Source organism: Heteronotia binoei, chromosome 7 (assembly GCF_032191835.1).
Source record: "Heteronotia binoei isolate CCM8104 ecotype False Entrance Well chromosome 7, APGP_CSIRO_Hbin_v1, whole genome shotgun sequence".
Taxonomy (NCBI): Eukaryota; Metazoa; Chordata; class Lepidosauria; order Squamata; family Gekkonidae; genus Heteronotia; species Heteronotia binoei.
In genome coordinates this window covers 94,818,419-94,844,964 of record NC_083229.1, presented here as the reverse complement: position 1 = coordinate 94,844,964, position 26,546 = coordinate 94,818,419, and the positions used below count along the sequence as shown (strand labels likewise).

General features: G+C 40.1%; 1 protein-coding gene across 1 annotated transcript in view; it reads right to left on the bottom strand.

The window, feature by feature from the left end:
* DOK6 (docking protein 6) overlaps window positions 1–26,546 on the bottom strand; it is a 278,299-nt gene that overhangs the window by 35,631 nt on the left and 216,122 nt on the right. The window contains exons 6-7 of the mRNA XM_060244066.1: window positions 24,333–24,471; window positions 12,766–12,883 (exon numbers count right to left, since the gene is read on the bottom strand). Of these exons, the coding sequence (XP_060100049.1) occupies window positions 12,766–12,883; window positions 24,333–24,471 (257 nt within the window). The remainder of the gene's footprint in view (window positions 1–12,765; window positions 12,884–24,332; window positions 24,472–26,546) is intronic.

Here is a 26,546-nt window from a genome sequence, read left to right as displayed (position 1 = left end):
GATGTTGAACTCATTTGTTATGAGGGCCAGATCTGACATAAATGAGACCTTGTCAGGCCGGGCTGTGTGTGTACCTATTTAAGATTAGGTAGCAGAGATATAAACTTTATAAAGGACATAGACAAACACAAAGATTTTTTTAAACACTTCAAATAAAACATGCTTAAACCATCAGCACTCATTTGGCTTAAAGGTGCTTTCTTTGTATTTCCTCCATGGCCAAAGGAAGTTCTGGCATTTTCCTTCCTTCCCCAGGGGACTAGGAGGGGGAGGGGCCTCAGCCAATAGTTTTGCTCAGTAGCTCTGCTGTGCAATTGAGAGAGCCTGGCAAAGCAAGCTCTGCCTCCCCCCCTTCCTTCCAAGGGAGGAGCCTCAGCCAATGTAGAAAATAGAGGTTTTGCTCTGTAGCTCCTGTGCAATTGAGCAAGCCTTGCAAAGCATGTTGTGATGCAGAAGGAAGCAAGAGAGAGAGAAAAGGAAGCAGATGGCAGCCAGTTGCTTGGGGGCTTGATAGGAGCCCTCGGGGGGGGGGGTTCTGATTCGGCCCCCGGGCTGCACATTTGACACCCCTGTTTTAAGATTAATCTACCTTACTAGGTTTTTGTGAGGATAAAAAAGGAAGAGAAGAAAATGTAAGCTGCTTTGGTCCCAACTGTGGAGAAAAATGCACTATACGTGAAGTTAAAAAAAAGAAAAATACAGCTGAAAATAGAGGGCTAATAAAAAGTAGATTGGTAAATGGATGAGAAGGAGAGGGAGAAGCAGGAAAAGGGAAGATAATATGTGGGTTACAAAGACAAGGGAAAGAGGAATTTTACATGGAGGGGGATACAGGAAAAAGTGAGGTGCCCCTCACAAGTACTTGAGGGTTCCCTGCAATGAAACACCATACATCTGGCCCATAGTTTTCCTAAGCAGTATCTCTTGGGGGTAAGAAGCAGGACAACAGGAGAGGCTATGTTGGTTTTCGGGGAAGAAAAAAAGAGGAAATAGTAGAGAAGAGGGAAATGAGAAGTCTTCCACAAGTCCTTGCAGGTTCTCAGTTGTATATTCTATCTGAGGATACTTAAATTCAGAGACTGGAGCTGTGAATGGATAAGACAGACATTTCTACAAACCTGAAAAACAATCCAGGTTTGTAGAAAATCTGAAATATTAAAAAAAAGAAAAAAAAGGTGTAACCCCCCTAGGGCTGCCAAGCCCCAGGTCCAGGCGGGGGTTCTCTCACCCGGGAGGTTCCTAACCTGCCAGCCCACATTGGGCCGGCAAGGGGAACCTCCCCCAACATCGCTGGCACAATGACATCACCCAGACGTGACATCGTAAAAATGGCGGCACCCATGCAGGGCTGTTCTAGGTATTTCTGGGAAAACTCTATAGTTTTCCTGGACGCTCTAGCTATTTGGGAGGTAAAAACTCTATGGTGCATAGGTACCATAGAGTTTTTACCTACTAAATGGCTAGATCATCTGGGTAAACCATAGAGTTTTCCCAGAAACACCTAGAGCAGCTCCACACGGGTGCTGCCATTTTGATGATGTCACTTCCAGGTGACATCGTGTCGTGTGCGCACTCTGTGCATGAGAGAGAATCCCCCACTGTGAGAAGCTGGGTACTTTACAACCCTAAGCCCTCTCCCCCCCCCCCAAAAAATGATAAAGGGAATGTTTGTAGCTTCAAGAAACAGATTCCCTCAGTGGTCATTTTTAGGCAGAAAAAAATGGGGAAAATGGAGAAATGTGTTTCCCCCCAGAACATTTCCAAGTTTTCCCCTAGTCCTTTACATATCTAGGATTAGTATCAATGACACTTTCTGCTGTTTTTAACTTAAACTTCAAAGTTTCCCAATACCAAATTTTTCTGGACTATAAATGTTGATTATAGATTCAACAATGAAAATGGCAACATAGAAGACTTCCATTCCTCAGCACAGAGCACACATTTAACTCCCCAAAATATGAACCATACAAATTATTCTACACATATACTGTAATATTTTTATATTGTTTGCATTGTTTCAATGCCATAGTTAGATAAAGGAATAAATTCAGCAAAGTTGCTGTGAATATGAACAAACAGTGGATATGCCAAAATGATGAATACCCCTGCAATTCCTTTAACACACTTTAATTTGCAGAAATCTACAGAAGCACAAAAGAAATGCCCATAGGATTAGTCTGAAAGAAGACTGAGCACAATGACTCAGCCAAGCTTTTTAATGTTTTGTAACTGATTACTTTTTAAATATCAATTGTGATTTTGCAATGAGTTTTCCTTCTACTTTGCAAATTCTAGGTATTCTGCACAAGGGTGAAATTTTTCACATATTTTATCTCCTTCAGTGATTAAGCATTTTAATATGAACAAATTTGTGTTATATTGCTGACAGAAGTATTACATTCCCTCCCTTCAAAGGTATGCAATAAACAAAATATACTAAAAAGACTGAGGATTGAATTCTATGCCTTTTTCCTATTGCACATCCAGCATTTCCATGTGCATAAGATTCCCAGCAGTTATTTAAAACCACCATGATTTTTGAGAGTCCAAAGATTTATTCTGCCAGTTCAAGTGACATGGCCCTGAATAATTTCAATCTAGTAATGAATTAACCTGATTAATACATATAATAGCAAAAAAGTTAAAAAGAAAAGCATAAGCTAGATAAAAATAATGACATGGGCCCAACTTTCCTCCAAGAAGAACAGTTGGATAAAGTCTCTTTAGGCAGGAGGAAGGCTTCAAGCTGCTCAGTGAAGAGGAAGAACAGGATTAGGTCCAACATGAATTACTTTCAAACCATTCAGAGCCAAAAAAGGTCATCAATATTTATTTCTTTAGAGAATTCATATGCCACCTCTAGAGAACCTGCTTAAAGTCACTCATAACTAAAACAATAAAAATTGAAGAAACCAACAAAAACAGGTCAATAAAAACATGGCATCGTTTCACACTTCCACAGTGAAATCTTAATGTTCAGTTTCCAATAGGGAGGGACTAATATTTTTACAATATTTCATCTTTACCCACACAGCAGATGAACTGCTACTAACTTACGCATTTCAGCTACTGCTAGAGTCTTATCAGTCATAACTTGTTTGATAGACTCTTAGAATTCCTGTACCATTTAAGCATCCAGAAGATTCACAACCACATTCCAACCGTTATTCTGTAATTCAACACTTTAATGTAAACAGCAATATAACCAATTGATCGCTCTGTAGGTCATGCACTGTAATTTCAAAAACTATTTTAAGAACTTCTCCCAGCTAATAATAGGCTATAAACCACATGTAACATTTCCAATAGGCCAAATAGTTAGTTCTATTGATTTTATTCAACCCATCTCTAGAGGATTTTATATACCTCCCACCACAAGAAAGAAAAACTATATATATGTTTTACTGAATATACTCAAACTTTATATATACTTTATATACTTCCAGTTTTGCCTTAGCTATGGCACCTAGATCCCCCCCCCCTCTTATTAAGTTCTATCCAGAATTCAGTTGGGATTCTCTAGAATTTCTTCAGAAATACATGTTTATTTTAGTTGTTCAAAACCCATGAGCCTCTTGTGACAGTAGTCACCTCTAAATTTCTGAAACTGGGGGGAGGGGGGGGGGAGAAGAGGATCTGAGAAAGTAGTTTTGTCTTCTATCCTAACTTGCTTAAAAGGGTTCTTGCTTGGTATAAGCTTTGATATATATATATATGTTTTTAATGCAGAAAAAAGGCTTAATTGTTTTTAAAACCTTGTTTTTGTGTTATCGATGCAGGAATTTTATCTGGTAATAGTCAGTCCTGTATCCAAACATTTTTTGTCAGGGGGGCTTAATAGAGTGGCTCTGACTACATTGCAGGGTTGTTGTTGTTGTTAGAGAAATGAAAGGTTTAAGCTTTTTCAAAATGGGGGTGGAGGATGTGATGTAGGCAACAAGGGGGGAAAGCAAGAAGCCCACTGCCTTCTCTACAAGCTGGCATTTGATCAATCCCCAGTAAATAAAAATGTGGGCAGGCAGGAGGGGGAAGAAAAGAAATCCTCTTGCATTAAAGCCAGGGGAGGGGGGGATTGAGGCTCCTTTCAAAAACCCACCCACCTTGCATATGCCTTAACTGCTCGTGCAATGCACTGACCAGCCGGCCCCGGAAGGGAGGCTTTTTCCTTAGGGGACCGAAGTGACCTGAAGTGACTGTTGGGAGAGCTGAAGCAATGTGCATGGCAGTGGCAGCTGCCTGCTGAATGCAAAAGTCTGTTTTCTTGGGCAGGGAGGACTGGTGGTTGCCTCTGTGTGTGTATGTGTGAGTGTCTGTCCCTTCCTCCCTCTCTCTTTTTAATCTCTATATCCAACCCTAAATTGTCTGTTGATTGTCATCCAGCAAGCCAGGTGGGTGCTTCAGAGGGGGAAGAAGAGGAGGCCTGGCTGTTTGGGGAGGGAGCCTGGCAGTTGTGGTAGTATATATTTCCTGGTGGTAGTATATATTTCCATTTACCTCATAAATCAGAATCTGAGAAGGAATTTTTAAAGTTCTCTCTGTAGTTTCCAAGGTAACCTAGAGCCAAACAAGAAGAAGTGAGGGTAGCCAAACTTCTTGCCTCTGTGTCTGCAAGTGGGGCTTAATTTTAGCAACAAAGAAGGGGAGGAGGCAGAACTGAATCCTCCTCTACTTTACTTCCCTGCCCCCACTACATTAGTTCCCTGCAGGTATTTTTCTCAAAAATAAATAAATAAATTGCTCTGAACACAAAAGTAATATTGAAAACAAATGGATAAAACTGTCTGAAATGATAAAGCCTGAGGACACAAGTCAGGCTAGAGTTCAGCTTCCCCAGTTGACATATACCATGTGTTTTAAAAATTAGACCTTATACATGAACAGAACAGATGTGTGAATAAATAAATGTGACTGTTTCCATCAAGTCAAGTTTTGCCCCAGGCAGTCCAAACAATGGTACTGCAACTAAGCTACGCTCAGAGGTGTGCCATGCTGTATCCTGTCAAGGATAAAAGAATGTAGTAAATATACCAATAGTTGTCAGATAATAAGAGGATAAAAGTGGAAATGGCATACCTCCTTTCTCAGATCTTTTTTGCAATTTATCAAGACTTCCAATTGTCTTTTCATGGCTCACTAAATAAGTTTACTCAATTGGCCTTTATATTTTTCATTATTTAAGAGGGTCTTGGTTGAGATGGAAAATGTTTGCTATGCTAGTAAGATGCCAGCTTACAGGTGGGACCTGGAGATATCCTGGAATTACATCTCATCTCCAGACTACAGAGATCATACCCCTGGAGAAAAGGGATGCTTTGGAGGGTATGGCATTGTACCCCACTGAGGTCTCAGTTCTTCCCAGACTCCATCTCTAAATCTCCAGGAGTTCCCCCCCAATGCCGTGCTGGTGGCCAGGGCGGACTTGGGAAAACAAACATTTGAGTTTTGTTTGTCTAAATGAATACAATTTAAAGGCATTTAATTTTGGCCAGATTATGGCTCCCCCCCCCCGCCCTTAAATCAAAGTAAGATCATGGGTGCTCCTACACCAGGATTATTTTTTGTGGTTTTCTGGTTGCTGATGTGATTCGGGGTGAAATTGCCCTTGCAATGGAAATTTCACACAGCCCAGAGTAATTCATTTTTTCTCTAATGTTAGCCAACTGTGTTGTGACTAGGGTTGCCAGGTGAGGCTGAAAAGCCGGTGGTGGGGGACTTATCAGGAGGCTCCAGGAGAGGGGTGGAAAGAAGCCTGACTGAACTCTGAAGCAAGTTCTGGCCATCACATTTAAAGGGACTGCATTTCTTTTATATGCTTCCTATCTTTTGGAAATAATGGAGGATGGGGGCACCTTCTTTTGGGGCTCATAGAACTGGATCCCCTGGTCCAATCTTTTTGAAACCTGGGGTGGGGGGGGCAAGGCTGAAGAGGGGCACCAGATGCTCTGCTGAAAATTTGATGCCTCTACCTAAAAAAACAGCCCACAAGCCCCAAATACCCACGGATTGATTCTCCATTATACCCTATAGGGACCTATCTCCATCTGATCTTATATTTATCTATATAAAAAAACAAGTGTTCTGTTTTTATATAGATAGTCCTATGACTCATCAATGCCATAATGTCAGTGTCAACTAAGAAGGGGGTGAAAAGGGGTAAAATGTGTTTTCACAAAGGGGTAAAACTTTATTGTGTGCCTGGTAGGCTGCTGCCTGCTTGCACAACCCTCTCTCTGACTGATCAGCTGTGGAGTTCTGTGTTCTAAGGTAAAAGCAGTTAAAGGAGACTGCAGACAGTTGAAGACAGTTGAAGACAGTTAGTCTTCAGGGAACTTCTGTCTTCTGTGTAATAAAATTAGTGATTCAAGATTCCTGAATAGGCATTTTTCATAGAAGTTGGTATGGCAATTGAGTTTATAAATGTTCTTGGGGAGATGGTGCAGCACCTTTCTAGGTGCCATTTCAATGTGTACCTCCCTCGTGAACCTAAATAACTGTCCACTACAACATCCCTCCCTAAGTCCAACTCTCCCTCACACCTCTCACTGCCCACAAGAAGACTCCTGGCAAACGTGCCAGATACACCAATGCTAAAAGGAGGAAGCAACTTAGGGATGTGCAGCAAATAAATATTGGCATAGTACCAAATTGTTCTTAAACTGTTTTTAATATAAATGCTTTACTGTATGCCACATACTGTGAGCCGTCCTGAGCCTGCTTTGGTGAGGAGGGTGGGATATAAATCCAATAAAATAAATAAAATACTCTTGTGGTGCACCAAGCAGTGGTTACCAAACACCAGCAAGATCACCCTGAGGCGCACAGAGCAGCACAATCTCAACATGACCAAAGCAATCCTGGAACATGAGTAAAGAGGGAAGGTCAAGGCTCACTCAGGCATGGCATATGATCCTGATGTAGCTTATAAGGCAGACAGCACTGTAGCTCTCGGTACCATGACACACAAATGCAAGTACTACAATGCCCTCAAGTGGAAGGAGGAGACCATTGGCATATGTTGCAGCAATGGCAAGGTACAGCTCCTGCCCATCAAACCTCTAGAGGCCTGAGCCTCTCTACAGCCTGCTACTGGGCAGCCACCCCAAGCATGCCCATTTCATGGACCATGTTTGTAAGTACAATGGATGCTTCAACATTACATCATTTGGGGCCAAGCAGGTTCTACGAGATGGCTTCATAGCTACCTTCAAAGTTCAGGGACTGATGTATCACATGGCTGGAAGTCTGCACCTCAACATGAAGCGCAATTCCTGCAAATTTGTTTCATGGGCAAGGCTGAAAAGGAACTGTGCCTGAGGTCCAGCAATGTTCCTGATGTCAAACAGGCCACATTACTCACCAGCAGTGCTCTGGAGGAGTCGGTGTTCATACCGTGTGTAATACTCAGATAACCTCTTCAGGTTCAGGAGGCTGCAGTTCCCTCTCTCAAGGGCTACTTTGCTATGACCATCAACAAATCCCAGGGGCAGATGCTGAAGGTGGCAGGAATTGACTTAACAGAGGACTGCTTCTCACATGGGCAAAATAGGAGTCAATTGCAGCTTTAAGACCAACTTAGTTTTATTCAGAATGTAAGCTTTCGTGTGCTCTTGAGCACACTTCATCAGACGAGGAATCCAACACAGTGAGAAGGGCCACACATAGCTGGTAGGCAGTGGCTCAGAATGCAAAATGGTACAGATTTAAGATCCAATGACAGAACAGTAAAATTATCTAGTAGGCAGTGGTTTAGAAAGCAAAATGGTATCATTGGATCTTAAATCTCCACAGCTGATCAATCTGAGAGTGGGATGTGCACCTGAGGGCAAACCACCAATGTGGTCCACAAAGAGGTCCTTCAGTAGAGAATAAAAGGTTGTATATATTTTTCACTTCATTTTTTTTATACTACAATCTTCTCTTTTCTATTACTTCAACAAATGTTATATTTCAAAATTCACTTCATCAGTTTTCTCCATCAACACACTTTGCATTAATCAAACACCTTTGTGACGTTTGGGTACTATGTTATTATATTACAAAACCAATTCCAAAAACAAAACACCCTTCCTAAAACGCAACACACACACACACATACACACAGAAGTATTATAACTGGATTAAAGGTACTTAAATACTGTAGCGAAGCATGGGTTTCAAGCTAGTAGGGTATAATGGAATGTCCAATGGCCATTCCTCCTCCCACTTTCTAACAGCCCTGAAATGGGGGGAGGGGCTCCAAACCAAAGGATCCCCTGCCCCCAATTGGTGATTGGCAACCCTATAATAATGTGGCCCTCTGGATCTCCCACCTACCCTGTTTTGTTTTCTTGTTTTTAGAAGCATGAGTAGTCCTGCCTAGAAATAAAGCCATCTATCTATCTATCTATCTATCTATCTATCTATCTATCTATCTATCTATCTATCTATCTATCTATCTATCTATCTATCTATCTATCTATCTATCTATCTATCTATCTATCTATCTATCTATCTATCTATCTATCTATCTATCTATCTATCTATCTATCTACCTACCTACCTACCTACCTACCTACCTACCTATCTATTTAAAAAACAGGAATTCGCAGACACTTCCACTGACTCCTCCCTCCAAAAAGGTAAATGGAGTTGTAAGTGCTTCTCTTTCTCTATCTTTTTTGTAAAAGTTATGTGTGATTAACACTAGATAGGAATAGATTCAAATGGCTAGCTGTGCTGGTCTGAAGCCACAGAACAAAATGTGAGTCCAGTGGCACTTTTAAGGCCAACTAAGTTTTATTCAAAGTGCATGCAGATGAAAGCTTATACCTTAACTAAAACGTTTTTGGTCTTAAAGGTGCCACTGGACTCAAACTTTGTTCTACTCGATAGGAATATCAAAATCATCTTCTGAGGATCCTTTCCTATCTGTATAAAAGGTAGAATCTTATTAGTACAAGTCTTGCTGACGAACCTGAAATCATGTGAACCTCAGCTGATTTGCCAATTCCTTACTGATTACTTAGGTGTTTGGTAAGCCAGTTCCTTTTACTCACAGCATGTGCAAAGTCTTCCAATTTTATTACTGGCTAAAATACCTCCCATGCAAGCATTGAGGCTTTCTGTAGGAATCACCTTAAAAATACAAATAAAATACTGGTTGTTATTGGACTAATATGGTGCATTTCTGGGACCCAGGGATAAAATCACAACTTAATCTCCAAATAATTCAATGCACCATATTAGTCCAATAACAACCTTGGTTCCTACAGGAAGCCTCAGTGCTTGTATGGGAAGTGATAAATTGGAAGCTAGCAATAAATTGGAAGATTTTACACATGCTTTGAATAAAAGGAACTGGCTTACTCCATGTTATTGGACTATATTGTATAACTTATTGAAATGTTGTTAGCCGCCCTGAGCCTGCCTAGGCGGGGAGGGCGGGATATAAATAAAAATTTATTATTATTATTATAAATTTATTATCATATACAGCTCAACAAGACAAGGGCTTGTATAATACTGATGAAGTGGCAACACGAAAGGCTTCTATTGTAATTAGTTACTCGTATGCTGTATCACTAAAATTACTGTTGAAATTGGTTTAAATGTCTGTTATGGTTGTTATTGTGAATTTTTGTATCAGAGATATTTGTCAATGTAAAAACAGTTTTATATTTAAAAAGTATGTAAATCCTCAAGTAATTATATATATATATATATATATATATATATATATATATATATCACAGTTTGTTGTTTGTTTTTTGAAATCTAATTTGAAATTTGCAACCCTAAAAAAGCCATCAAAAAAAAGAGGAAAACTTAGTGTAACTCCTACTTAGTAATGCAATGAGCCAGGAAGGGATGGAGCCTCTACTGCAGAAGGGTGCAGAATGTGTGGAAAGAAGAAGACGATATTGCAGGGGTGGTCAATGGTAGCTCTACAGATGTTTTTGGCTACAACTCCCATCAGCCCCAGCCAGCACGGCCAATGGCTGGGGCTGATGGGAGTTGTAGGCAAAAAAACATCTGGGGAGCTACCATTGGTCACCCCTGTGATATTGGATTTATATTCCACCCTATACTCTGAATCTCAGAGTGGTCGCAATCTCCTTTACCTTTCCCCCCTGCCCCACAACAGACACCTTGTGAGGTGGGTGGGGCTTAGAGAGCTCTTACAGCAGCTGCCCTTTCAAGGACAACTCCTATGAGAGCTATGGCTGACCCAAGCGCATTCCAGCAACTGTAAGTGGAGTGGGGAATCAAATCTGGTTCCTCCAGATAAGTGTCTGTGCACTTAACCACTACACCAAACTGGCTCTCCATGAAAAGGAGGGAAGCAAGACTGCCTTGCTGGGGAACTTAAACCTTAACCATAGGTTCTTAACACCTTCTTTAAGGTAATTATGTTTTATGTATGGAAACTGGTAAGGGAGGGAGACTTTTGTTCTAAATTGTAATTTTAGGATTATTGTTTCAGGGTGGTGTTATCTAATGGGGAGTTCATTTTGGACCCTCATCTTGGAAGCCAGTGCATGGAGGGTTCAGCTGGAGACTTTCTGGGCCACCAACAGGAGGAAAGAGATGGCCTTTGGGGGGTGGCAAGCTATGAAGGAGGGAACAGTTAATTGTTTCGACTTTAAAAGATCACTGTTCTGTTGTGTTACTTAGATCTAAGCTTTTGTTACGTGATATGATGATAAGTGAAAAGAAAATGTTTTATTTTCTGTGAATTACTGCAAGATTCATTGCAAGCTCTGCCCCATAGAACCCACAAACTAAGGTTACACTGGTAATTCAGAAATCATGAATTGTAGTGGGAAGTAGGAGAATTAAAGTTGATGTTGGTCTTAGTCAGTTAAGCCTTGAGCTCACAATATAGTGCTGGACTGCACGATGTTACATGAGGCACATGGAGAACCAACACTTATTCTTCCCTTCAGAATATTCTATCATATTACAGACGGCTTTATTCGTCTTTAAAGTACTCGCTAGCTTTTTATTAATACTTCAAATATTTGTATGCATTTGTGACAGAGATCTAAGAATCACTTAAGCTCTGCCAGTCTTATTTCTTATTTGAAAGTAAATCCGTATGGATCTGCAGATCTTTCAAATACCTGCTCTGACAATCTGTTGGCAGCTGACTTTAATCACAGATAACAAGACCAAAAGTCTAATGCTGCCTTTTAAGTCCTTGTGGCATACAAGCTATGAGGTTTAGGCCAAGATACTGAAATTTTGTTCTTGACACTCTAAAGCCACTCCTGGTATATTATCCACATTCTTTTTTCATTCTTTTATTCTGTTTTTTATTTAATCTCTAAATTCTTTATGAATGCGATAAAATATTTTCATGGCTTTAGAGTTCTATTGCTCTGTGAAGTAGTCTTTAGTGGCTACCTAATGTGAGTGATCATATTACACTGGAAGGAATAAAAACAGTTACATGCATTCAGTCTAGGGCTCTGTGTCCTTGTGAACTTATTAGTCACCCAAAAAGGCAGCAGACAGAACATTCTCTGTATGCACACATGTACTTTTACTGCTACATGTCTTTGTATTGTAGACTAATGGGACTTGAGGTGCCACAGACCTACTACATATCATCTTCCAGTCTAATCATAACAGATTTGGTCCTAGCTACAGCCAGGGATAAGAAGATCTCTGCTGTACTATTTTCCTCTCCCGTAGTACTTTCTGACTCCAGAAAACAGATTTATGTGGATTATTAGTCACAAGGATTATGGTACTGCATCAGGATTGTTTTTTACCAAATTCCTGCTATGCATGTGCAGAAACAGAGAAGTGCACACTGGCCAATTCGGGGGGAGGGGCACTGAAGCGCACATTGGAGTGGAATGGGGGGGGGGAGGATGTGCTGGAAATGGAGGAACGATCACACCACTCACATATTACCATGGTGTGCCAGAGTGACAAGATGGCTGGAAACCTGCCATGGAAGCATTTTGCTGGGGAAGCCACATGAATTTGTCAATGGCTGTTTAGCCCATGTGGGAGTCATTTTAGTGTGAGGTAAGGACGAATGGGGCATGGGAGTCAGATGTACATGTGTGATGATGCCCATTTAATATGGAGGGGACAGGTGGCTATGTCAGGCCAAACTGCTTGTGTGATCACACCCTGAGAAGAGCAACCATAAGTAACCCGCTACTACACATTACTTCCACAGGAAGTTTAAAAGTTTCAAGCAGCCCCAGAGGAGTTTATCAGTTTCTTCCTGTTTCTCTGTCCTCAAAACAGACAATTGTACATTTCGCTTCCAAGTATACAACATTTGGTCTGGCAATATGCAGACTACCTTCCTTGAACATTCAAAACAATCTCAAATTTCCTCCTATACAAGACAAGATACCATCAGAAACTGCCTGTTTATTTGCCACTAGGAAATGGCTAACACTATGTGAGGGACTATACCATTTTTTTTTAAATCAAGCTTTCCCTCAGAATACAGTTTTCTGTATGGGAAATGTCATAATTCATTAGATAACAAAAAGGCATATATTATACACAAAATCATTTTCAAATCTGAAGTGTCAAATTTACTTTTCAGTCTATGAACATTACCATTATGATATTTTCTAATCTATGAAGTTAAGAAAGAAAGCAGAGGGAGAAAAGGTGTCTCATCATGACTCCTACTGAGTTTGACAACAAGCCTGAGAAACTGAAACAGGGAGAAAACTGCCACTGTATATAAAAGTAATTTGCATTAGTTTTCCTCAATGTGAGGGAAGCTAGCAAACAAGCTATTTGACTTACCTTGTAAACTGTAGATTTCTCCCATGCTATTCTGTCGAGTGATGTGATGCCAGTATGCACTGCGAGGAAGTGAGATTGATTTTGGTAACGTCATTGGTTCAGTCAAACTGGTCTGAAGCTGCAAAGAAGCAGAAGCAGAATTAAATCCTATTTTCCAGTACACCTGCCCACATGTTTCAAGACATCCTCATTATTATGAGCAGCATCATAATTAACAAACTGTTACGACTGTTACTGGTCACAATACTACTGAAATAATCTGCAGAGGAGAAATATTCTGAAACTTTCTAATGTTTATTTTACATTTTTACCAATCTTTTTTACTATGCTACTGCTATTATGAGAAACCTTACAGATAAGCAAATTATATTAACCAGTATTTTGTGTTTCCATTGCATGTTTTGGAACTGTAAACACCTCCAGCTAAGAGATGTTACCCCCCCCCCCCATGTCATTGATTTCACTGCTACTTTGATTGGTGATGTATTTCTGAATTATTTTCTGCAATTGTAACTGTTAGTTAAGGAGTACATAACTGTGACCATGTGAGTGAATTATTACTCTCCTCATACTTATCTGCTGTGTAAGAGATGTTTGCATGAAAACTGCTATTATTACTCACTGGCGGTTGGGGGGCACCTAATTCCAAAGATTCCTATTGTATATCATTTTCTGGCAATGGCTCAGTTGGGCACTGCTTTCACTGTGGCTATTTTCTGAATCAAAGAAGAGAATGGGCTTGGTCATGAATGTCAGCATTTCTTCTTCTGTGCACTTACTAAAAGGCTGCTAAGCATCCCTTATAATGCATCCAAGAGAATACAAATTGTTTATATTCTTCTCCCTCTTTCTTTATCCTTTGCTTTCCATGTATTTCCATTGTTATTGCTTTTATGATTCCCCCTTCTTACTCTGCTCTTAACACTGCAGTTTCATTTTATGCATTCTTCTCCCTTGGCAAGAGCAGAAAATGCAGTCAAATCCACTTCTAGCATAGCAGCCTCAGTAGCAAATTATGATAAATCATCAAGCGTGAGCAGCACCATACAAGAAGAATGAAAACAGACTTTTATCTATCTTTGGCTGCCTTCACTAAATAAGATCCACTAGTGCAGGGGTGGGCAACGGTAGATCTCCAGATGTTTTTTGCCTACAACTCCTATCAGCCCCAGCCAGCATGGCCAATGTCTGGGGCTGATGCGAATGCTTATGGTCTGCTTATGCATTTCACTGTTAGTTCTAAGAACACCAGTCATATGGGAAAGGTATATCCATGCCCCCTCTTCACCCTAGGAAGTATCTAGTCAGCCATATGCAAAGCAACATGGAACTATATGCTCCATCCACAGCACTGGATCTAGAGACTGTGTGTGTGTGGGGAGAGAGAGAGAGAGAGAGAGAGAGAGAGTCTTTGAAATTACAGTTTGCCACTATGTACGACTGGAACCTGTGTGTATGTCTATGCCTCCCCAGCCTTTTGTGTGAAATAAACTTATGCCTGTTTCTGTCTAAGGAGTGACAGCCAAATGATCTCTCCAAACAGTTACAAACACCCATTGTTAGAACAAAACAGATACATTCTTGTGACAAACTACCTATTGTATATAATTATACAAAGTTGCCCTCATTCTTATTGCCTTTTTACCTGCCTAGTTTAAACATGAAACTTCCTTGACAGTTTGATTTGAAATGAAATAAAACAATTTGTGTTATGCATTCATTATCAAATTCTGGTGTACTGTTTTCAGAGAAATACCAATGAAGGGGGGGTTTTGTTCCTCAGCTTCCCAGACTGGGTCAGAATACATCTATGGACATTTTAACATCTGGGAAGACAGAGAGACAGGAGGAGGAAAAGGAGCTATTTGGTTAAGTGACTAAGGAAGTAAGGAAATGTCATAGCAGGGGTTGAGTATTTGTAACCAAAATCCTCTGTTACAGCAGTAAGACAGCACTGAATTAGGTGTGACAACATTTCCAGAGTATTTCAACCGCAATAAGAAATTGTGAATTTTCAATATAAGTTTGCCATAAGTTGTCCCCTAGAAATGTACAGATTGAAAATGCTCTGAATATCAATGATATAAAATTCAAGATTTCTGTGTAAGCAGCAAAATGATACCACCATGTCAAGTTATAAAATGCCAGATAACATAAGAAAGTGTATCACAGAACATAATAAAATGAAAGGACATCAAGAAAACATGACAAGATATAGTCGTGTCTACTTTCTACTGAGTGAGCAGAAATGGCATGTGGGTTGGTGGAAGGTAGCACACTATTAGTATAATAGTCTGTAAAACTGCTAGATTCTAACAGCTAGAACCATGCAAATATATTTAAGGTGATCCTATCTTGAGCAAAACCTAAAACTGCTACTGATCTTCTACTTTAATTCTAGATAAATACAGAATTCCTGAGGGGGGAGAAGCATCCAATAAAAGCTCTTTTCCTAGCCAGACTTAGCTTGATTTGGGAATGAAGGCTAAACAGAATTGAGAATCAGCCACTCTGAGAGGCAGTGTTCTGTGCAAAGTTCATGGTTTTGCAAGCAGCAATCTCATTAGGAGGTAATGGTACAGAAAAAAAACAGCATTAATCCTCGTGTGGCCCTCTACTGTGGTTATTGTACAGTGATTAAAGGACAATGGGGACACATTGAAGAGGGACATACAGATGGCACTCTGCAGATTATGAGAGTGTTTCTTTCTCCTGGGTCTACAGGAAATACAAAATTGCAAGGAACATATGGAATTACTGCTCACCTTTGAATATATATTTAATTTCTTTTAGAGCAGAGGCATAATGCATCTTTTCATACAAAGGTAAGTTACATACTTATACAAAGAATGTCTATAAACAAGAACCCTGTTTTACATACTTCTTTATGGCCACTCTGGAGGTATTAGTGATGGATAACCACTTGCATTGAGAATATCCTGCAATTTCATTATAAGGAGTGAGGGGTATTTGCTGAGATAATGTGGACTTTATGTATAATTTTTAGCAAGCTTCTATTTGGCATGGAACATGGATTTGTTTCCCACCCACCTTAGTAGTTATTGCTTTGGTTTTTGGTTCTCTCTGGTTCATAACTACAACTGTATGACAATTAAGAAGGAAACTGTATTCAACAAATTAGAAACTGCCTGCTCTTAAATTCTGCTTGACTTTCCCCCTCCTCAGTGTTAACAAGAGAAAATTTAAAACATGCACATAGCTGAATCTGCTATCTGTGCCACCCTGTAACTGTATGTTATATTATACAAGGTCATTTGCTGCATGTAATACAGATCACAAAATATTATCTGATAATATATCACTTCTTTTTGCTGACAAGTTTTGCAAATTAAAAAACTCTGAACAACAACAGCAACAAAAGAGGAAATAATGAAGACTGCTTTGGAATAAATGACAGTACTGTTCTGAGTCTGCCTGCCTGCCTGCCTGCCTGCCTGCCTGCCTGCCTGCCTGCCTGCCTGTCTGTCTGTCTGTCTGTCTGTCTGTCTGTCTGTCTGTCTGTCTGTCTGTCTGTCTGTCTGTCTGTCTATCTATCTATCTATCTATCTATCTATCTATCTATCTATCTATCTATCTATCTATCTATCTATCTATCTATCTATCTATCTATCTATCATTTATATCCTGCCCTCCCCTAACGGGCTCAGGGTGGCTAACAACAGTTAAAAACATGAACGATTAACAATCATAGCATATTAAAAAATAAAAAATATAACAAAACATTTCCATACATTTTTACAATCATCAATCCATTCATTAAAAGTCCAAGATGGTAAGTTCCTAATTTCCACTATATTAGTTCAGTAAAATTGTCGGTGTTGTAAGGTAACAGCATTAGCCACCTCCCCCTAACCATTGAAGGCGAGTTTGACTAATTCAGTCTTACAGGCCCTGCAGAACTGTGGCAGGTCCCATAGGGCCCTGATGTTTTCAGGGAGGGTATTCCAAAAAGTTTAGTTGCTGATCTGACAAAACATTCCACCTTTCTAAGAATTCTGCCTTCCCAAAAACACAATTAATAACCACCCCCCAAAAACTACAAAAATCTGACCCAGCCAAAATTAAAACTTCAGCAACACCTTGATATTGAAGCCAAGATATATATGTAATGTATGAATTTGTTATATTCATCAAAATTAAAAATGCTTTTAACTTCATCTGAATGGAGTATATTTTACTTAACACAGCACAAAGTCCCCTAAATGGGTGCAGACTCCACTCATATTTGAAACCGGTCTGTAGGCAAATAGATTCCATAAGAATGGGAAATGAGGCCAGAGGTAAATTCAGTTCCCCTGAATGACTGATTAGCAAAATTACTGCTTTTTTTCTTTTCAAAAGGGCTCTGCGCACAGGCTTAGTAACTGAGTATGTTCACAACTGGGGTCCACTTTATATATCTATGTAAAATTTTCATTTCTTACATTTTTTCCTTTCTTTACATTCAGCTCTATAGCTTTATAATATGAAAAACAATGTAATACACCTTTTCTGCCACTGAAAAATGTGTTCCGAGTATCTAACGATGCAGTTTTATAGATACCAGCTTCTATTTCTCTCCCGAGACATGTTTTCATATAACCAGTCCACTTATGAGTTTTTATTAGCACTCCTACTGAGAAGCCCATAAAGGACAGGAGTGCTGGGAGTGCTGCTTGCAAATGCCCTTCGGGTTTCACTTCAAACAAGGAGAAAGTACCTCAACCTCCAGTGTGGCTTTTGAAGTTTTAAGAGCTTCATTTTCTCTTGGAAAAGACTACTTGATCTTAGACATTACCCAAATGTTATGTGAGATCAAAAGACCTTTTTTTTTCTAAGAAAGAAAAATGAAGTCTACCAAGATTCTTCAAAAAGAAGCAGTAGAAGATTTTTATCTCAAGCTAGAAGGTATTAACACAAAATCTGAGCAGCACCTGTCCTGCTACATCCACATTGAATGGTTATGCTTAGTTATACAATGTATGCGCGATCTAAACATGGAAGAGTTTACAAAGCAATGGACAGTGAAATGCTATATAGGGTACCATCTGAATTGCAAATGCTTGCATAGATGAAGCTGTTGCATTTGGAACATGGCTGTAAAACAATGGCCATGATACTCTGCATTATGCCTTCTGCTACTGCCCTGGCATATGTTCAGTTTAATTTGTTACTCTTCTGCTTGAACTGAAATAAAGTCCACATAAAACATTTAAAATATTGACATGATTACTAAAAATTTACAGATTTATGAAAGTGCTATTGATGACACGTTTGAGGTGAAATGATTTAGTTTCATTCACTGGGCTCACCAGACAACTTCCTCAAGCTATCATTAGACATGAGTCTTTTAAATTAAGACCCTGTCTGGGATGTAATTGAGGGACTCCAAAAGACTTGAAATTTTTGACTTAAAAAAAAAAGAAAACAGAAACCTGCATGCCCTATTATAAACAATTTTAAGTCCTCTCAGCTTTAAAAGTGGTTTGCTATGTGATATCCAGGTATGCTTTTCAAGTAAATACAAGCACTCTTTGGTACAAAGAACTAGTTGTATGGTGCTCTGGATCCTGTATAATTTTTTTTGCTTTGAATACACTTGAGCTTCCAGCTATTTATTACTGTAGTAGTAGATGCAGAGTTATGGACACTCAGCCTTGAATTAGAAGTTATAGAGCACTTTCAGCTGCTACTACAAGTAGTAACTCTTCATACCTCTTTTCCAAATGTTCTCAACAATGTCTATTATTAGAAAACATTCAATATAACATTCACACTGTAGTTCTTCCTCTGGCCCCTGCTCCTGCTCAATTTCCCCATTTGTGGGGAATTTGGTATAGAATGCTGTCATATTTTATAATAGTAGATATTACTGGAAGGGGGATGAGGATACCTCTGTCCCCTTCAGCCACTGACACCCACATGCCCTCAGATCTGAGAAGAGAGTCGTTTCATCTTATTCCTCCCACTCTGTGTCCACCAAGCTTCTTCTTGAAGAGCTGGATCACTTTTTTGTCCCAGGTCTGCATGCAGGGTCCCTTTATGTGGGCCCCCTGAAACCCTGCCTCCCACACAATCCCACCCCTAATCTTTCAAGGCCAATACAGAAGCTTCCTTGGGCTGAATGGTAGGATGTGCTGTCTACTGGGTGAACCTGTGTCTGGTCTGCCCCTCCCCTCTACTAGCCGCTCATCCAGTAGCAGTAGCAGCAGCAACATGAACAGCAGCAGGCCAACCAAGGTATTGCTGCTGCTGCTGGGCAGTAGGTGAGGTGGAGAGGCTGCCCGGGGGGGTGGGGTGTTCTGCTAGTCATCACTTGCAGCCTGGCTGTGGCATTGGTAACTCTGGGGAATGCTGTGCTACAAGATGAGGAGAAAAGAGGAGATCTGGTACTGCTGTTTTCAATGGTAGCCATTCATGTCTAGAGCATTTTATTCCACCATCAACTGTTCCTAGGTTTCCATGATCTAAGCTAAAATAGAGAGCAAATCTTTCCTGTTGCTAATGGTTCTTTGGTTTACTGCATTCACCATGGAATGTACTGCACTGATCTTACCACACTATTCCACCATAGTACAGAACAACTTAAATGTAAACAAAGAGAGTTTATTATCTCAAATGCCTGAGCTGCCAGTTTATTTCTATGGAAACCAAGTATAACGTGTTTTGTAGGAGATAAAAAGAGAGCATGTAGTGTATATAAACTTGTGGGTATAAGTAATATGCAAAGATATAGTTCATTTGTAATAGCATTATTTGCAGAGGCATTACAGACTTAGATCTTTACACATTATACATGGAAGAACATGGACATGAGGTCTTATGTAAAGCATCCTTCATGCAATTCATATGAAGAAGGAATGCGCCTGAACCAGTGCTTTTTTAATTAGCTGAAAAATCTCTCAGATACACTGCATATAAAAAATAGAATGTTGCTAGTGTTTAAATTTAGCAGCCATCTGATTAAAGAATTTATGAAAAGTTATTTAAAAAAACCAAACTGCTCACTTTTGATTGATTCCCAGTTCCCTGAATCTAATGACAGGTAGTTAAATTTATTGTAACCTTTTGCTGCTACTGCTGTTGTTATATCTGCATTCTTCAATATATATAGCCTCACACCTTTCTAGCTCACAACGTTTATGAGAAGCAAATGGAGACATTCACATTTCTTTAAAATATAGACTGATAAAAGTAATTGTAGCAATCAAATAAATCCTACCATGACCTTCAAGACATGGTTTGCAAATTATATAATGCTGCTGCAGACCAATGGTTTATCTTTTTTAGCACTGCATACTCTGACTGAGACCATTTCTCCTGGACTTCAGACAGAAGACATTCTTTCCCACTTCTCTTCACACATTATAGAATACACAGGTTGGTCTATGATCTCCACTGTGTATTCTGTAACAGCCGCATGTGACTTGCATGCTCTCCTCAATTCCTGTTCCCAGTTTGGATCATGATTGCAGCATGATCTGAAATTATCCAGATGGGGTACTACTTGGCCTGCTTGGATTTCCACAGTGGGCCAAATAGCACACCCCTGAGTCCAGTGTAGGATGGGAAAACAGGGTGGGGAGAGATGCTGAACCCCCTTCTGTGTGCCTCAGATACACATGCTTGCTTCATTTCCCTCTCAGTTTGCAAGCCTAATTCAAACTTGATTATGGCGCCCGTGCAGAAACAACGGTAAATAATCATTCTGCGACAAAGGACCTTAGGGAGGAGATTTGCAGGGAACAGAGGAAAGATGGGAGGAAGCGTTCATTCCTAAGACAGACTCTAGGAGTCAGAGTTCTGCCTTTAGTACGCCATTTAGTAACACATTTGCATTAAAATCTCACTGAGTTAGTTCCCCTTAGTGTTCCAATACCTGGTATCAAGATCTTTAAAAATGGATATGGTATACTATAACAGATATAGATAGAGGATGACTTACATTTCTATCACATCTTTATTTTGCATATCCTCCTGGTTCTCTCCTCCTTCATTTTATCCTCACAACAACCCTATGAAGTAGATTAGGCAAGGCAAACACAACTGGCTGAACTTCACTCAGTGAATACCACAGCTGTATGAAGATTTGAACAGATTTATCTGTCTGACACTTAAACAGGGATGAACCAGAGCTCACTGGCAGAGCATCTGCTTGGCAAAAAAAGGTCCATGTTCAATCACTGGCATCTCCAGTTAAAAGGATCACATAATAGGTGATGTGAGACCTCAACCTAAGATCCTGTACATCTGCTGCCAGGCAATACTGAGTTTGATGGATCAATAGTCTGATTCAATGTAAGATAGCTTCATGTGATCATACCATTGGAGCACACAAACTCTTCCCAACATCATTTCACATTTATCTGCTTCTCCCCCACACTTTGCTAACCATAGATGCATGTCCACCGATACTTTGCATGCTGTTAACTGAACAATCCAATGAACAATATTTTTTATAACCCCTGACACTGCTTCATTTTAATACAGGAAACCTTACAGCAATGCCATTCTGATTCAGCCTCCTCCTCCTCCTCTCCCCCACCGCATGAAATTCCAACTGTTACCATGGAGAGCTCCACTTCATGCAATATATTTTTTCTCTTCTCTCATTTTCTGAAATATGCATAGGCAAGAGTTGAGCATATATGGAGAACATTACAGAAATTATCTAATAGTAGATTTTAGAGGGAAAACTGCAGGCTTATTTCCAAAGCTACTGTTACTACCGTTTCTGCTATTATGCCTCACAACAGGGAAACATCAGTTACAAGAAAGGAAGGAGGCGGAGGGGAAAAGGAAGGAAAAAGCTCTTAAGAGCTCATGCTATCTTGTCAATGTGATTCAATCTGAATTACAAAGTGCGCAACGGGGACTGCCCACTCAGCCACTCTATCTCCTTTGGAAGCTTGCTTTTTAGCCACTTTTATGGAAATGGATTCTGACAGGGTGAATACTTGCTGGAACAAACATCTTTTATTACAGTCCAGCCACGAGGTTAACTGAGGAGATACAAACATAAGTTATAGCACAGGATGTCAGTGCCAGTTAAACATTCTCCTTCAATCACCTACTCTTCCTTTAAAGCAGGGCCATTTCATTTGTCCATCTGTTTAATATCCAGGACTTTCAGTTGTGCCAGGGCTCATCTGCAGAACCAATCTGAAAGCCAGGATCATAACAAGTAAATTACCAATAAAGAACAGAACACATTTCAGTGCATACAGGGTGCCTTCCCCTTGATGCCTGAATAATCAACCCCCAAATAAGGAAAGGGCTCTGATGTGAACCTCAGCATCTTTCATTTCAAAATTAAAATGCACACACGATGTGTTGAACCTGATCCTTTCTGTGTAGGTGTTTTAAAAAAAAAATCGAATGTATACTAAATGTCAGAATGTAGGACTTGTGTGTTCCATGTAGCTTCTCCTTGCCTACAGTTAGAATGGCCTACAGGCTCTGCTGAGAATTTCAAGCACCAAATAAAACAAATAACTCTGGAGATCTCATGAAGATGGAATGATACTCCTGCAAAGCTCAGAAATCAGATAATGTGTTGCAATCCCCCCGCCACAATTCTGTTGAAATGTATTGTGATTGTGACCTTACATAACTGAGAACAGCACCATTTAATAAACATCAAGACTCTTCACTGCTTGAGCTGGTTAGAATCCTGACCTTGGGAGATAGATATATCAGAAAACATTTCCTAAATTTCAAATGTAACATGACATTTCCTGTCAAAGTTATGCTCTGCCACCATTTCACAGGTTAACAAGGGAGGATGAAAACACATGTGCCATCTGTGCATCCACTATGAGCCTGCACAAATTGTTTTAGCTATGTGCATGTTAAAATATTCAAACTAATTTTTGCCTGATGGTTCACAATAGATTTTTGAAGTGGCTTTGGCCTTTCTTTCACTCAGATGTGTTCAACAGCATACAGTGGAAAACAACAACAGCATACTTTATGAATACATTAAAGCTCAACTGCAAGACGATACCAATAAATTTCTATAGGTAGTGTGAAGAAATATCTCTCTTTGAAATAGAACTCTCCTGGTGAAGAGATTTGAAATGGGTACTTGACTACAATTTCTTCCCCTTTCTATCACCGCCCCTTAGATCATTTCTTAAAAGCTGAGAAAAGGAAAAGGAAAATGAAAAGAAATCAAATGTAATTTAAAGCATGACATTTTATAGCCATTGTGGGAATATCGACTTTCCCCTTAGCGGGCTTTTCTTTCAAAAATCCCCTTCTTCTCTTAGAATTAATGCACTCAACTTAAAGTTAGTAAGAGAAGAAATGCCATTGTGAGGCAGCCATAAAGGTACAACACCTCCTCAATTTACTGCCAGGCTCCCAAGTGTAGAGATGAAGTTAGCCTTAGTAAAGAGCAAAGTGATGATACAAAATCTGAATGACTCATAATGTTCCCCCTAACTTATTTTACTTCCTCAAAATGTGAATTATGTCATGAATAAGCCCCCCAAAGAGCCTTGTAGCAACTAAACATGAGGCTATATAGGATATAGTGTTTAAACTGAAGAAGTTGGCCAACCCTACTACAGCTAATCTCTTCCTTTTAGGTACCCTGTCTAGCTCGAGGTTGAGTTTTTAAAAAACATCTAGACTCATTCTATCTGATTCTTAATTGGGCCATAAGCATACATCATAATATTCATTCAATGGGCTCAGGGACAAATGGGGATTTCCCTATAAGTCTGGAGAAAGCACTAGGTGCACAGAAAAATATGAAATGTTTAAAACCCCAACATTTGTATAAGGAATGTCTGGTTCTTTAAGAAAAGTGTCCCACTGAAGTGTCATAAGACAACCTTGTGAGATCTTGGTGGCTGTTTTGGGGGTTGCTGGGCAACTCACAACACTGCTAAGGATTCCAAGTTTCAATTACTGTCAGCATGGAGGAAGGCGGAAGAGAGACTAAAGGGGAGGAGCTGCAGGCACTGCCAGAGTGAGACAAAGAGGAAAAGCAAGTGGGAGAGATGGAACAATGAAATGAGATCCCCCTATATTTACTTTGGGTTCCCTCCCCCGCCGTTTTTAACTATTTTGAACAAGTTTTCATTTTTAAAATGGAAACTGTCATATCATAAACTGAAAGTCGCTTGAGCCAGGCAAAACTCCAGGTAGCAATGTGTACCCACTGGCTCTGTTCAGGCCTATTTCTTCGGTTTCATATAACCATAAAAGTTTTCATATTCTGTCCCATTAATATCATGCCATTAGCTACTTTTTTAAACTAGAGAGATTCAAAAGCATGTTGAAATGTAGCCTGGTATATGTGAATGCAACATTAGGGGAAATACTAATGCTTTCCTGGTGTGTACAGTTGCTTTCATGCACAAGGAGAACCCTATCTATGCCTAAAATATAGATTCTTATGAGAAATTTTATATAAAATAACTTATGTCATCGTAAATTTTCTATATCCTGTTAATGCAAACATGGCATTAAGTTTCGTAACTGATTCTGCATTTGACTGATCTCACAGTTATTCCCCTTTTAATGCAACAAATGCCTTTACTAACAAAGGTCCTTACCCGTGCTTTCTGTTCCATCTCCATCACCAGTCTTTCATGTTGCTCAGCTATTGCCAGTGTTGCAGAATGGACCTTCTGATAGATCATCTCCCCTTCCCTTGTCTGAAAGGTGAACAGCCCTTCTCCTGTGTCACACATCCTAGGATAAGATTTTTTTAAAAAATAAAATGAGTTCTTGCTTTACAACAACAGCTTGATTTGTTTAAAAAGATAGCTGTGCTTTTCAAAAAAATCATATTATGTTTGGAGTTGCTGTGCCAGTTGGTGAAAGATATTATTTTGCCAATGGATAAATGATGAACTCTAAATGACATAAGCAAAGCAAAGTTTGCATTCAGGCTCTTATTGCAAGAGATACTTAAAATAATTATGTGGGCTTCTGAATCTGATGCCACACATGATGCACATTCATAAATTACTATTTGTACACTCTTAGAATTACAACTGCTACTTTTTTAAAGTCATGTATTGAAGTAAACAGCTTGGGTGCTACGTATCCCTATGGGAAAGATCATGATCACTCACAACATGAATTTGTTCTCAGGAAGAGGAAACTGTGTGCCTTTGAGACAATTTTAGCAGAATGTCAATGTTTTTAGAGACTTATGCTAAATCCACTCACTATACCCAACATCTGGGGCCTGGAGAGCTCCTGGAATTACAACGTATCTCCAGGTCAGAGAAATCAGTTCCTCCGGAGAAAATGTTTGCTTTGGTTTAGAAGATAGACTCTATGCCATTATATTCCACTGAGGCCCCCTCCCAGGCTCCACTCCCGAATCTATAGGAATTGCCCAATCTGAAGTTGGCAATCCTATTGCTACTGCTGCTCCCCAAGCAAGAGTGTCCTTAGTGCCTGCTTGATGTACCAACAGCAGAATAAACCTGTTAAACCCATGGATTTCCCAGACTGTTATGGGAATATGTTGGGCTGGGCTGGTAATGATTACTGACAATCTGCCAAAATTGCCTGCAATATTGAAATAAAATGCCAGGATAAGGCCATTGTGAAAATAAATACAACGGGCTCTAGAAAGCGGCTTTGGATGAGTATTGGGCACTCAGGGTCAATTTGCTGTGGTGTCATCGCATGACAATGATCACGCAGACACTGAAGCTCAGCATTCCATTCATCTGCAGTTCGCTGTTGCCACCTTTTCCTGTCATGTTCTGCCTTGCAGTGTTTAGCATCAGTGAATGCTTGTGGCATGATCTGGTATTTTTGGCATGGCATGGCTATGTTATGCTATGCCACAGAGCATGTGCCTTAAGGCAGTGGCCATTTTCTATAGGGGAATTGATCTGACTTCGGTTTTCCATCTCCACCCCCTCCCTGCAGCCTCTGCCTAGGAAAAGTACTTTTTCTCCACAGTGCAGACCATAGCAGGAAAGAAGCAATTTCAGCAAGGTATATTGACACACAGACCACCCTGCAAAGCAGCCATTTTCTCCAATGGAAATTATCTGCCATCTGGAGAGCAGCTGTAATTCTGAGTGATCTCCAGACCTCACTTGGAGGTTGGCACCAATGGTTCCCCAGGAGGTTTGGAGGGTGGAGTCTATTACATTTTACATGTCTGAAGTTCCACTCCTCCTCAAACCCCATCCTCTCCAGGCTCTAGCTTTCAAATCTCCACGAATTTCCAAACCTGGAGTTGGCAACCCTATCTCCTTTACAACCAACTATCAACCTGCCTTTATCTACCCCTCTGAATTCATCTTTCCATCTCCTCCCCCCTCCCTACAGTCTCTACCAAGGAAAAGAACAGTCTTTTCCCCACAATGGGGACCAAAGCAGCTGATATTATTCTCCTCTCCTCCTTTTGATCTGCACAAAACCCCTGTGAGGTAGGTTACCCTGAAAGTCTGTGACTGGTCCAAAATCACCTAGTCAGTTTACACAGCAAGAGTTTGGGTCTGGCAGACCCTGCTCTGAAACACTAACTACTATGCCACACTGGCTGCCATGGGGGGCTGCTGCTGAACAGTAGCAATCAGCTAGACCTAGTTAAGTCATGTCAGTCAGGCAGCATCAAGTCACCCAGTGGCTGCTATCAGGCTTAGGGTAGCCAACCTCCAAGTGGAACCTGAAGATCTTTTGGTATTACAACTTAACTCCAGACAACAGATCTCTCTCTTCCTGTAGAAATAACTGCTTTGGAGGCTGGACTCTATGGCATTATATTCCTTCCCCAAACCCTGGCTTCCTTAGAC